The sequence below is a fragment of the Anoplophora glabripennis genome, unplaced genomic scaffold (genome assembly GCF_000390285.2).
Source record: "Anoplophora glabripennis isolate ALB-LARVAE unplaced genomic scaffold, Agla_2.0 scaffold138, whole genome shotgun sequence".
NCBI lineage: Eukaryota > Metazoa > Arthropoda > Insecta > Coleoptera > Cerambycidae > Anoplophora > Anoplophora glabripennis.
The window spans coordinates 488,795-503,780 of NW_019416326.1; the positions used below are offsets into that span (position 1 = coordinate 488,795).

General features: G+C 33.9%; 1 protein-coding gene across 1 annotated transcript in view; it reads left to right on the forward strand.

Moving 5' to 3' along the window:
- The window catches only part of LOC108903171, a 146,450-nt gene that overhangs the window by 69,698 nt on the left and 61,766 nt on the right, over positions 1 to 14,986 (forward strand). Inside the window, exon 2 of the mRNA XM_023454115.1 lies at positions 91 to 454. Within this exon, the coding sequence (XP_023309883.1) occupies positions 192 to 454 (263 nt within the window). The 5' untranslated portion in view covers positions 91 to 191. The remainder of the gene's footprint in view (positions 1 to 90; positions 455 to 14,986) is intronic.

A 14,986-nucleotide genomic window follows, 5' to 3' on the forward strand; every position in this document is an offset into this window, starting at 1 on the left:
GGTGTTAATTTTATTCATGTGAGTGTAGAATCTCACACATACTATGTTTATCAAATTATGTTTACACTAAAAAACCTTGTTTCCTTTCAGATCTGCTCAACCAAACATGCTAGTCACCATCGAAACAACTAAGAAAGCGTTATAACAGTCAAAAAGTAACTTCTCGCGTGATTCTACGAGAAAAATTCGCCATGTCTGAATCCACCCCAATCTGTCGGTGCCGCGTCCTCTACTTGGGATCGAGCGTGCCACAACAGACCAAGGACGGCCTCCAAGGTATCCAGGAGCCGCTGCAGGAACTGTACCCCGACCAGGGGGCCACTGGAGCTAGAGGCATAGATTCTTGGTTGAGTGTGTGGTCGAATGGGATCCTTCTCGAGAACGTCGACGAGAACCACAAAAAGATCACACGGTTTTTCCCCATAGAAAGTCTGCATTATTGTGCGGCAGTAAGGTAGGTCGATCTGTTATACTGTTTATAATTAATTTGTATTAGTTTAATGGGAATTTTAACCTCGGTTCACATGAGCAAGTGTGGAGGTTTTCTGAATTATTGAATTATTAGATAAAGGTAAAAGCTAACATTTCAACTTGACAGAAAGAATATCTGTTTCGGATACATACATTTCGGATTTTTTTTACTAATATAATGTTAAAAACTTGTTGAATAAGCTAATTTTAAGTAAAAAAGATCCGTATATTAGATAACAATGATGTGATAAAATTTAATGCCTCTGATGAAAATTATCAAAAAGGTAAAAAAATACCTAATATTACTGGAACGTCGTCGTTATTATTTCAGTTGTGTTAATTTGGACTATAGAATTAAATCATACACCTTGAAAACTTAAAAAAATTATTAGTAGACATTTTAATGCACTTTGTGACGCTGAAGGATATGTAGAACGGTAATATTAAAAAACTAGCTCAAAAGAAGTGACGCTGTGTTGCAAATAAATGTCAAAATTACTATCCATGAAAATTTAGATCACCTATCGCAAAATTAGTTATTTTATATTGTAGGTATTTAAATTTCCTACAATTTAAGGTACCCAAAGTCATATTTCACCAATTTATTAACTGTAGAATAAAGGTCGAACGCGGGAAAATCAATTTTCGAAAATTGCGCATTATTATTTCAAAAAACGAAGGATATTGATGAAATTTATGAAAAAGATGATCAGTCCAACGACCAACGTGTGTGGAAGGCTTCGATTGACTGTTGCTCTAGGTATTTGTTAATTAATTTAGTTAATTTTTTGCAACTAATTGTTTAATTACTAAACGTTAATTTTAGATGCTAATACCATATGCCGCAGACGAAAATTTTTAAAATTTTTCAAGGTCACGCTTTTTTCTGGCACTTCTGAATTTCAAGGAACAATCCATTTGTACAAAAATACAAATTTTCACATGAACGATTTTTGAAATTGATACCTTTTTGAAATATCTATTCACGAATTACTTACTGACGGTATAAATAAATTGGAATAAACTAAATATATTTTATTAAATTATTAACTATTGTTTATAAACAAAAAAATCGTTTACCAACAATTCAACGAATTTTAATTTTCCTCGCCATTATACGCGTTTTCTTTATCTCTTTTTATATATATATGTATGTACTGTTAGGGTATTGTTTCGACTGGGGCCGTTGTTTATAAAATAACGATAAGAAGTGAAGGCCAAGGCGCGAAAATTCGGACAGAAAGGCAGGGACACGGGAGAGAGAGAATGACCACAGACGACTGACGAGGTGTTGTGTTGAGATAATTTGGTCATTGTTGTATTGTTTTATTATAAAATAAAGTTATTTTGTGAAAAACTGTACATTNAAACAAAAAAATTGGTTATGAAGTTTACCAACAATTCAACGAATTTTAATTTTCCTTGCCGTGTTATGATTTTTTTTATCTTTTTTATATATATGTATGTACATATATTATATTCCGGGAGTTCTACGTGCAAATCCGAAATCCGGGACCATACAGCTAATTCCCGGTACAATCACAGAAAAACCCGGTCAAGTCCATGTGGCTAGATGTTCTTTTAATATGTCGTCAAGATATGCACTAAAATTTTTGAGTCCACGAAATACACCAGGGTTGTCCGATTTTTTTACCTGTTCATTGTGTTTCCGTATATTATCCCAATATGTAGAATCTAACTGACTTCTTATGTTTATTTTACCTAATGACTTAAATGACTTAAATCTTTCACACCGTATATTGTCCATGCTTTATCTCCACCGAAAAGTAAACACGAAAAACAAAACAGTGAATTTTTTATATCACACCCGCACACCCACTCTGCTTTTGTGTATACATTATTGTTAAATTATCTTTTATAACTTTTACTTCGGCTTGTTCCACTAACTTCAATCTTTAATTGTGGTGTTGGCCTACCTAATTTTTTTATATTTAGTTTCTCCTCATAAGGCAGAGGACCAAATAAAGTTTTTTGTAATTTTAATAACTATAATATCCGTAGACGCCTAAACGAAAATATTCACACGTGCCGCTCGCAGAAATAAACCACCACATACCACGTAGGAAATATTACTGCATTTACTGCAGCAGTGGCTGTCGTTGTTGCAGCCACATAAGCCCATATAAAAGTGTACTGGGTCACGTGCCTGATTAGCCAATAAAAACAAAGGATGCATCTAACTGTTCGCTGTGCACACGTTTTGTATATGAGGTTGCATATATTAAGGAGCGTAGCTCGCGTCGTAATAAATAATAATATAAGCTCCTAGATTTATTTTAGTGCGAGTATATTTGGATTCTTTAAATATTTTGTTGATATATGACTAAATACATAAAATTTTATGTGTTCTGCAACTCCGCAGCTCTTATGGTAAAACCGCCACTGATAAGTATAGGTTCCAACTGACTAAAAAAATGCGTCGAAATATAAAAATTTCAAAGAGTTGAAATTAAATTGCTCTGAACAACTAACAAGGTGTGCAAAACCGCGTTATAAATAAATTGTCTCAGGGTCAGGCAAAAGCCGCTCGGGAATTCGCTCTTTTTGCCTTAAATAGAGCTTAGGAGTTAAATAAATGAAATATTAGATAAAAAATATTACTTAGAGTTTGGTTCAAAGGCGACAAAAGTAATGATTATGATGTTGAAAATAAAGAACGCTCTGATGCAGCGAAACAGTTTGGATATGAAGAATTGGAGGCATTACTTCATAAAGACTCATCTCGGGCGCTAGCTCAGCTTCTAGAATCATTAGGAATTGGTCACACAAATTTCGAAACGTATGAAAGCATTAAGAATAAATCAAAAGCAAGGAAATTGGGTGCCGTACGAGTTGAAGCCGAAAGACGTCGAATAGCATCTTTGCAAATGTGAAGAGGTGCTTCAACGGCAGAAAAGGAAAGGTTTTTGTATCGTATCGTAACTGTCGATGAAAAATGGATACGTTACGATGATCCTAAGTGTAGAAAATTGTGGGGCATGCCCGGTCATACGTTAACATCGTCGGCAAAGCTGAATATCCCTAATTCCAAGCTTCTGTTCTGCTGAGTGTAGTTTATTATGAGCTACTCAAACCGAATGAAACCATCACAGGATATTATATCGACTACAATTGATGCGTTTGAGCCGAATATTGGGGAAAAACGGCTGTTATACAAGGGAAACACGACAAAGTGATTTTGCAGCATGACAACTCTCGACCACAGTTACCAGTGACCACAATACCGGTGAAAACTTACTTGGAGACGCTTAAATAGGAAGTCTTACCCTACACGCCATATTCACCAAACATTGCCCCTTCCGATTATCACTTGTTACGACCAGTGGTACATACATTGCTTGGTTGAGCAACACCTCCATTCTCATGAAGATGCCAAAAAATGAGTCGACTCTTGAATAGTCTCAAAGAACGTGTCGACGTGGAATGCTACCAGAAAGATGAGAAAAAATTGTGGCTAGCAATGGACAATACTTATAGTGACACGTTTTTTACATTTTTGTTTAAAAAAGCATTAATTTTCATGAAAAAACAGCGAGAACTTATTCAACAACCTATTACTTTTTAGAACTACGGCGTCTCTAATCCCTAGAATTTTTTAATTGTGATGCATCTATATTTCAAAAACAAAACGTTTGAGAACCTATATTCGCATAGAGTTTTGTTTCTTTGTTTTTGGGAGAATCACATTTAGAATGTTGTCGTTGGAATATCGCAATACCTGCTTGACATGAATGACATTTTTTATACTGATAAGAAATATAAGTAAAAAAGCACAAATTCTCTAGTCAGACAAGTTTTATACCACCATAATACAGGGTGTTATAAAAAAGTGTCAAATATTTCAGGAGGTAATAGTATGAACCAAAATAAGCAGAAAAGTCTCAATAAACATGGGTCCGCAAAGTAACGGTTGCGGAGATATGGACCACTATTCGTTTTTCAAACATTTTATTTTATTAGGAATAAACCGACAAAGGAAGCTTTTAACAAACAAAAAACAAAGTTACAGAAGATGTTCAAAGTGACCTCCGTCCATTTCCAAGCAGGCACGACATCTTCGTCTCAACGATATTCGAACTATTTCGAAAACACCCTCCTTGGTTTGGATTTCTTGACACTTTTGATTAATCCGTAGCTGCAGCTCTTCCAGGCTATTTACAGGAGTACCATACACTAATGTCTTCAAATATCACCAAACAAAGAAATCTAGAGGGTTCAGATCAGGCTATCTTGGAGGCCACAAAACAGGTCCGGCCCTTCCTACCCATCTATGTGGAAAAGTTTGGTGTAAATGCTCTCTAACGGCCATGGAAAAATAAGCTGGAGCACCATCATGCTGGAACCACATTTGTTGCCTATGATTCAAAGGAATGTCTTCCAAAAACTCATACAGTGTGTTCTGCAGAAAGTTGAGGTAAGCAGCGCCTGTTAATCGGTTTGGTAAAACAACAGGACCTAGAAACCTGTCACCTACAATACCCATTCAAATGTTTAATAAAAAACGTGCCTGATGTCCAGAGTCTATTAGAGCATGAGGATTTTCGTCGGCCCAAATATGCGTATTGTGAAAATTAAACACTCCATTTCTTGTAAACCCGGCCTCATCAGTAAAAAGAATGTTTGCAAGAAAACGAGGGTCTTCAGCATCATGACATAGAAACCAGCGGCAAAAAACCAAACGTGCTTGATGATCATTTATTGGATTTAAGGTCTGTACTCGTTGCACATGGTATGGATAAAGCAGTTGCTCGTGAAGGATTCTCCAAACAAGAGGACCACTAATTCCTACCTCGGCTGATATTCTCCGCACACTCGTACCTGGATTCTGCTCTACCAGTGCTAGAATTTCTTCTTCTGCTCTAGGAGTGGATACCGACCTTGGTCTTCCGGATAAATGGTACTGTTTGCTCAAGGAATCGGTATCACGCAATCTTTGGTGAATTCTTCCAAACATGCGTTGTGAAGGAATCTGTCGATTTGGATAAGCGTCAGCATAAAGACGTCACGCTTCGGTGGCGTTCCCATTAGCACGACCATACATGAAACGCATGTCTGAAATGCATAATTCTGCGTTAGAGTAACCAGTCATAGCGAAAGAAAACTTGTGCACTGAGAACAACTGTCAAATACGTACTGTTTATTTCACTAAACATCAACCAACTATTATAAGAAAATACACAACGTTTTTGCAAAATAAAAAAAGGGCTAAAAAACATAAAACATTCCACATTCCATGGCTGCCTTTAATTAACCAAAAACTATTTTAAAAAAATTTGATGTTTTACAATGGTGAATGTGACATTCCTATTAAGTATTATAATTTATTATATTGAATTCCACTGGTTTATATTCAAATAAAATTTATGTATTTTAATTTTTGGTCAAACCTTAAAGTTATTTTGTTACTTTTGTGTAAATAGTTACATATTATAGATATAATAAAAGAAAAACGCGTTTAATTTATCTAGTTATAAAAATATTCGTCCTTGAGGTTTATTGTTTCAAGATTAAATAAATATTAACTGGTTATGTCATTAAAGTTGTAAACTACCAATCATAACAATAGAAATGTATTACTGTTATAATTATTGTTACAAGACCACGTATAGAAAATTTGTTCTCAGAAAAAAGTTATTTCTTGAATTCATAATTCACGATACGCCATTAGCGTGACAAAGTATACACGTCTATAATTTTTTTAACTATACATTTTTAACACTTGTTCTTTGAATTTTTACTTTACTTTGAAAGGTAATTCAAATCAAGCCTACAAATTTTCCAAAATTTTCATCTAATGGAGTCATACATAGGTACTCTTTGACACTAAATCTATGTACGTTAAAAAGCAACTTCACAGACAAGCTATTAATGATATTGTGGGGAACAACTACTCCGCGGACTAAAGCCCCTCCAGTATTAATTACACCCGCAATATTTTGTAAACATTTTATATCTCACCCATATTAATTAATAATGATCTATAAGATAAAAAATAATTATTAATGAAAAATAAAACACAGACATGGCATATGTAAATAACGTAAGCTATCAAAGAAATGGGGTCATTCAGTAAATTTTCAAAAACTTATATATTCTGTATACACAAAGTATAGCTCATGATTAGGTGATCCTGAAAATTTCAACTCAATCCGTTGAGCGGTTTTCAAACTATATGTATAATTTTTAAAATGGGAATATTTGTCTCAGCCGTGGCAATGCAATGACGTCACCGCATGGGACGGTCAGACGGCTTGGCACGCAGCGTAACAGTTAGGCACGCGTAAGCTACTTCCAGATGAGTTTCTGCATCTTCATAGAACCGTTGCAGTACCTACCACATAGATGTTTTAGCGTTTGTGCATATTTAAAAAATGGAAGCTAATTTCCTAAAAGCAGATTCTTCTAATTTGCCAGAAGTGGGTTTGTTAACGGTTATGAATTTTTTAAATAAAAACCACGATTTTATCAGTGCTGAGATGAGAGGAGTGAAAATGCTAAGGTTACGTTCCAATAGCGTGTAAAGCTTCTTTAAAGTTCGTTTGAAGCGAAAGTTTTGGTGTTTTTATACAGGGTGTCTCATAATTAGCTGCCAACCCTGAACAGGCCGATTCTATGATCAAAACTAAGTAAAAAAGTTCATATGAACATGGGTCCGGAAATGCTTCCTAAGGGCACAGGGACCCATTGAAGAGGGAGGAATGGAAATCATTTTTTTGCAATATCTCTCAATCGCGTTGTGATAAATGAATGAAATTTGGTATACACAGCTAAATTTTGATGAGCAATTTGATGGACTAATCCATTTATTTCCACAAGGTCCATTGGGGTGGGTACGGGGGGGCCCTTGGTACTTTGCGTGTGTAACTTTTTCATCTTTGACTTTTTAACAAATTGGACAGCAAATTCCGTTTTCCCGAACTGTTTTACGTTAAAAAGGTACTCTTGTTTCAAATCGTTATCTTTAACGGTTTCTGAGAAAATCGCTCTTGAATTAATCCCACTTTGGTCAATTTCATAGTAATTTAAACAAAAAATAATAATAATAATTTAATACGTAATCAGTAATACACATTATTGATGTAGAACAATTATGATATGATGATTTGTTTATGGCTTTTGCGATGGTAATGCTGCGCGGCAGAACGCGAGTACGGCAGAAAGTTTCCAAACAGAAGGCTGACATCAAGGAGGACATTCCTCACTGTATTCCACAATTTAGCTGCAACCGTCACTTTTCGAAGGAATCATAAGATGGAAACTTAATTTTGATAAGCTATTTTAAAAACTGTTCAAAAAACCCTCCACCTTCTCTGATACAAAGTCTTGCCCTACGTGTAACACTCTCGAAAAGTTCATATGAATATAAATTTTTTTACTTAGTTTTGATCATAGAATCGGCCTGTTCAGGGTTGGCAGCTAATTATGAGACACCCTGTACAATAAGAATAGTAAATAAGAATTTTGCGTTTAACTGGACGAAACCCTTTCTATCACAGGTTTCAAAGATTTACCTAATTCAATACATAATTCTTATTACTATTTTTATTTACATCGGTATCTTAACATACTCAATCGAAAGTTAACAGCCAACTAAAACCCGACTACGCGACTGATTGACAATACACGCAAGCATGCGACATTGGTTTCCCATGCGCTGACGTCACACCCGCCGCCGCCGGTTGAATGGATACTCAGCGCGCCAGTTTATGATTTTATTTGGATGATTGTAGGCGATATAAAATTCAAATTTTTTGCTGGGAACCCTAAAATTGTGATATCTTTCCGTTAAGAAAATAAAAAAAATATGCTGAATGAGCCCTTTATATCTGAATAAATTTACTGGGAAATTGGTTGGTTAATAAAGGAATTTAGTTTATAATATTTTTTCCAATTTATTTCATTTTACGATCGTTTCGGATTTACCCCATCTTCAGAAAAAATTTCATAGGTGGTTTATTATAAAATATTTTTCCAAGTGTTAGTTAGGTCTAAAAAAGTTTTTTAACTACCTACTTATTAAATAAAATATTTTAAAACACTTTAAAAGTTACATTGGTAAAATTTAAACAATACTTGACCAATGTAAGTTTTAAAGTGTTTTAGAATATTTAATTTTTTAGGTATTATTTAAAAAAACTTTCTTAGACCTAACATTTGGATTTTTTATATAAGAAATCACCTATGAGGTTTTTCTGAAGATGGAGTAAACCCGAAACGTTCGTAAATAAAACAAATTAGAAAAAATGTTATATACTACCGAGTTATTTTATTGACCAATGTGTCAGTCCCAGGTATCTCCAATTAAATCAGATTTATAGTATTTTGCTGCACTAATAGACCACCCGGTATATCCATCGAGTATTACCGGACAACATATATTTACAGTTTGCGAATTGGAAAGTTTTCTAGGAGCAAAAAAATATTTTATAGAAATATATAAACGTGTCTCAAACATTACGTATTGCCCTTGAACCCAGATCCGGATTTTGTGTTTTTATTACAACCACATTATTGCAAAACGGTTGGTTAGTCAGCTAATAGTTTCTATTAGAGAAAAGGTAAATAAACCCACAGCTGATTTATATGGGTTATGATAAGTTTGATATCCATAAAAGCAAATGACTTGTAACAAAAACCCCTACACGCCACTTTCCCATTGTCGATTTCAAAAACGGTGAAGAGTTTTAAAGAATTATTCAATTTACAATGTTCAATGATCATCTTCAATGAAAAAAAAAAATACTTTTTCCAGTTGTACAAGCAGCAGGTAATTAATAGTTAGAGGCATTTTAAAAATATTTCTCGTTATTGTTACTTTATAGCTGCGTAACATACATTTTTCAATGAGAAAGTTCTATATAACGATTAAAATTGAATTCTTAGGAGTTATCTATCAACTTTCCACAAGAAATCAATTCGAAATTTACATATAAATGAGGAATAATCTCAAAAGTTGCGTGTTACAATTACTGCAATGTAGGAAAAAGCGTTAAGTTTAACCTTGTTTTCATTTTCTATTTTATTAAATCCAATTGCAGAAAAATAGGTTAAATGTATGAATTCCAACAGCAAATAATATAGTCCTGAAAACTAGTCATAATTCCTATTTGAAACTGATAAGGACCAGTAAACTCGAAACTGCATTTTGCCTGTACTGATTTAATCTTCTTTTCATTGCAGTATCAATACAGCATCACAATAAACTGAAATAAGTACAGTGTGGAACAGCCAAATGAAATAAATTCAGTATCTCAATTACTATGAATATTCATTAAAAAATCCTGAGACACGTCGATTTTGGATTCTGAAATGACATCCTACAACGTCAAAATTCAAGAAGGCTATGGTTTTCATTTTTATTGCAAAAATTAGCAGCAAAAAATAAATTCATCTGCTTAACGAACTTCGCTACAGCAAACTAAAATAAAAAAAGTAATTTCAACGTAGTAGATGTCCAAAATGTTCCTGGAAGGTCTTGGCAGCATCCTAATTGTAAATAAAAACGTCTTCAAACGTTTTCCAACATTTGAGGCGTGTTCGACCTAACCGCAACCGTTATTTTCCTATTCAAATCAGCTATATTGCATGACTTAGGTTTGTTATACCATATTTTCACATATCCCCATAGAAAGAATTCTAAGCGTGTAAGATCAGGAGAACGTGCTGGCCAATATAGCGATCTTCGCCTGTCTACCGATTTGGAAATGTTAAGTCGAGGTATTGCCGGTATTAAGTAATGTGATGGTGCTCCATCTTGCTGAAACCATATCACCTTGGCTGGAACTTGCAGGTTTGCTTGAGCATTCTATAAGTTTGGCAAAGTTGGCAAGATATTATTTTGCAGCAGAAGTAAATAAGCATCTCCATTTAAATTACCATCCACGAAAAAGCGACCAATAACATGATCTCCAATAATTATCCCCGCTCAAACATTAATCTTTTTATGATTTTGCGTAAGTAATTCTCTCTTTCTCTCATCCAGTGAGGATATTAACACAGTCATTAGCACAATAATTTAAATAGGTATTGAATTTATTCCATTTGGCTGTTCCACACTGTATACGGAGCTAATAAGATTAGTTATTAACATATTATTGCGTTGCAAAAATACAACCATAATTTAAGAACAATTGAACGTAGGTGGGAATAGCAGAAGGATGAAGTCATGTTATATCTATAGAAATGAAGTGGTGTATAATTACGGTGTATTCTTCCTAAATTGTTTTAAATTAATTTTATATTGTAATTAAAGAGATATTCAACAAAATATGTAGAGCTTTAGAAAAATCAATGTACACAGCTTCTTCATATCTCTGATATGAACTGAATATATGGCACAAGATTACTTACAACAGATTGGCCTTGGAAAAAAGAATACCTCCTTTCTATTGTGACAATTTTCAAGCTAAAAAAGAGTTCGTCATTATAATCGCTTCCAAAAATTCACCTGGAATGAGTGTAAAGAAAATGGTCGATAATTTCTTATACTATTTTTACTTCCACTTTTATGAATTCGGATAATTCTATATTATTTTCAAAATACGAGGAAATGCAATTATTATTTTAAATTTACTTATTAAATATCTGATTGGGAGGACATAAAACAGATTATTTGAAAGCTATCATAAATATTTGTGGTAAACCACCTGGCCCAGATCCTGTGCTAACTCCCATTTTATTTAACTGTTTTTCAGTTTCCAGAATGCGGATGCAACCAAATGTTAAAGGCATATAGGTATACCAAAATTTGTCGCTGCTAGATATGAAATTGTTGTAGGTATGATACAGAAGCGGGAACAGAATTATTTTTATTTTTCCTTACAGCAAATGACAAAAGCATTTACTGTTTACTTTAATGTTATGTTTGAACTGAGTTAACAAATGTTCATTTGTTTTTTATTTAGATACCTGGGAACTAAAAATGACACTATTTTTTAAAATTAAAGATCAAAATAGGGCTTCTAGTCGTAGAAGTGTAAAAAATACATTTAGACGAGAATAAACCCATAATAATTATTATTTTCATTGCATTTCATCGCTTCCAAGTCTGTTTTTATAAAAACTTTCTCTGCCTCAAATTTGGTGACAATTTCTATAATGAAATCAGTATAGTCTCACGCACCTGACTGAAAGTATTACCCTTTATACTAAACTGCATATATCAGCAATATTAATCGCAGTGCATCCGTATAATTTCTAATTTCCTTAAAAACTACTGTGGAGGAATATCATCACGTACTGCTGCTACGCATTAAGAGTAATTAATTGCGTTTATAATTGCTTACTATTAAACAAACATAAAGAGGATGTAGTAAAAGACCAAATGACATTATTTGTTCTCATTCATAATCAGTGATAAATAGGAAGATGCGAATATTGAACTGTACTTACTATGACTTTCTGCTGTTTTAAGAAGAAAACTTTGAGGATGTATGAAGCATTAAATATCGACATCACAAAAAAGTTGTGTTAAAATACAGCAGAACTTTTTAATATCGACACCCCTTGGGGAATCAAAAGTTGGTCACCAAAGAGAGGTGGTTGTTTAAAAGAGAAAATATCAAAATTATACCAAAACTGTTGATGTACGTTTAACATGGTTTATTTGTCAAAAAAATTATAATTATAAGGTAGTTTAAATTTATAAACAACAAAATTACTCATACACTAAATTTAATTAAATGGGTATACCTACAATATAGAAGTATGTACAAATAAAAAATAGACCAATGTGATCCGAATTTTATGCAGGAAACTTTGAAGACAGATTTAAAATAATAGGTGTTTGCCTTATAAATATAGGTAAGCATATCAACGAAATTCTTTCCACACCACCTGTGAGGTAGCGTTCCTGGACTAGTTTCCCTAGAGGCCTAATCCACTATCTTTACAAATAAGAACAATTTACAATACTTTTCTGACATCTTCTATTAATGGAACTAATTGAAGCTAATATCATGTGGTGGTTTTCTTTTAATTCATTACACCCGTCTTCTATTCGCTGCAGTAATTGTGCATGTGGTCTTGTACCTACTGAAGTAGGGTACATTTTACTTTTTAGATAACCCCAAACATAGAAGTCCAGGGGGTTTAGATCTGGCAATCTGGTTGGTCAAGACACTGGACCCTCTGCACCATTATGGTTGACATTGGCATTTGGTTTTCTACCTATCCATCGCCCCATACAGTTTTCATTAATCCATTGTTGTATTATTTTCCCAGAATGCGCAGGAGCACCATTCATTTGTATCCAGCTATTTTGTCGTATATTTAATGTAACGTCCTTTAATAATTCAAATAGATGGTGTTTTAGAAAGTATAGAAATGACTGGGAATTTATACGGGGTGGCAAAAAGAAAGGTCCACAAACTTTATTGCGAATGATTCAGAGCCACACGATCACAGAAAATTCGTGTTGAAAAGATCCTGTCCGAATTTGATAAGGACTTTCTTGTGACCAAATATGCAGATATGTTGTGACTTGTTTAACAACCACTGACAAAAATGCAGGCGTCTCTCTGCATCTCCCGGAAGTAAATTTTGCACAGATTGTAAACGGTATGGATTTCTGCCAGCCTTATATAGAACTCTTAAAAATTTCGATTTACCCCAAGTTGCAGAGAAGCTCTTCATGTACTCCAAAGATCGTCGTCAAATGCTCTTAAAATTTCTTTTCTGTACCTTTCATTGCACCGATCGTGATTTTCCAAATGCCGTTTTAACCCAAAAAGACGAAAGCGACGAGTGTAAGGAATTTTGTTGATATACTTACAAATTGCACTTACTTTTAAGTATAAACATAAATATTCTTCTAATATTATGGTTAGAAGTGTCTGCCACAAGGGAACTGTATTGGTATGAATAACTTGAAAACGGCAAATCTTAGGAAAAATATTCAAGTCACCTTTTTTACGTATTTTGTACATTAGAGTATAAATCCGTTACAATAACTTGTAAAAAATGTAGTGGTGTAGGTAGGTTTTTTTTTATAAAAAAAGGGGTGACCCCTATCCAATTGTATACCACTTGTTGGATCTTTAGAGCTCATATTTTAGGGAATGCAAGGCCTATTATCATATATTGTCTGTACCAAGTTTTATTGAGTTCTGTTAATAGATTCCGGAGATATAAACAAAAAACTCAATTTTTTTAACAACTTCAACACCCTGTATCTCTAAAACGGGGCCGTTCCAAACCTATGTTTATAAGGCAAACACCTACTATTTTAAAGAGATATGTCTGCCCTTGATTTCCTGCATAAAATTCGTACCACCCTGTACATATATGCATATATTTAAGTATGAATATGTACGATTGAGATCATTATTTAAAAAAATTGTTTATCAAAGATTGTTTCATATTTTTTAATTTATTTTGATGAAATTCAGATTCACATTTCAGTAAAAATCTAGAAATTTCAGTAGCCGTGTCAAAACTGTCCGCATTAACAAAACATTTTTCTAAGTTTCTTAAACATTTGCATCAGGTCTCTAATAGGTTTGAAAAATACATATATTTGACAATGAAATACTTTCAGCTTCCTCATTTTCAGTTCAGAATCGGAAGTAGTGCCATTTGTTCCTCTGATCTCTTCAATACATCCGCTGATGGTCAATTCTGCACTTTCTGTTGCCACGTCACTATCAATCATTGCAAATTGTTTCTTTTAAATTTAAAATTAAGGCAGGAAACAGTTGTGCGAGTGGAATATTGTCTTCAACTTCAAAACTATCCATATCGATATCACACATAAATCCGGCTTTAGAAAAGCACAAAGCACTTTCTTTATTGTTATTGGGTATAAGTTACACCAGGCCACCGATATCCATATCAAAGCTTTGGTTATGGTAATATTTTTCTCTATGTTTCGAAGAGGACAACCAATATCCACATATGTTAAAAGCCTCTTAATAAAGTAGCTTCTATAAAGCATTTTAAAATTTTGAATCATAATTACCTTGGCCCAAGGGTAAGCAGTGCGAGGTTGTGTTCAGCTGAAAAAAATTAAGTTCCACATTGTTCAGTGTAACTTTCGAGTGAGATGTTGCATCATCCAAAAACAATACCACTTTTCTGATTTGGTTCTTCATTTTGGCATCAAACTTGTGAAGCCATGTCGTCATTATGTCCGCTGTCATCTACACTATTTTGTTAGAGACCCATTGGAGAGGTAACATGTCGATGATCGTCTCTTTCAAACATCGAGGATTTTTGCTTTTTCTTATAATAACCCCCTTCTCACCTTTCATATTTGGCCAGAACAATAATACGTTGTTTTGCGGTTTTTTTTCCAGGGCAGTGGTGATTTTTTAACGCCAAGGTCTTTGTTGGCAAAGCACGATAGTAAAGGCCAGTCTTCCAAAGGATGTGTGTTCTATGCACCAAATAGCATAATCCTTTAAAACAGTTAATAACTTTCCTTCCAAGCATTCACGTGTTGAACATTAACATCAGCCGATTCGTCACATATTGTTTCGAAGGTATTCGATGGCAC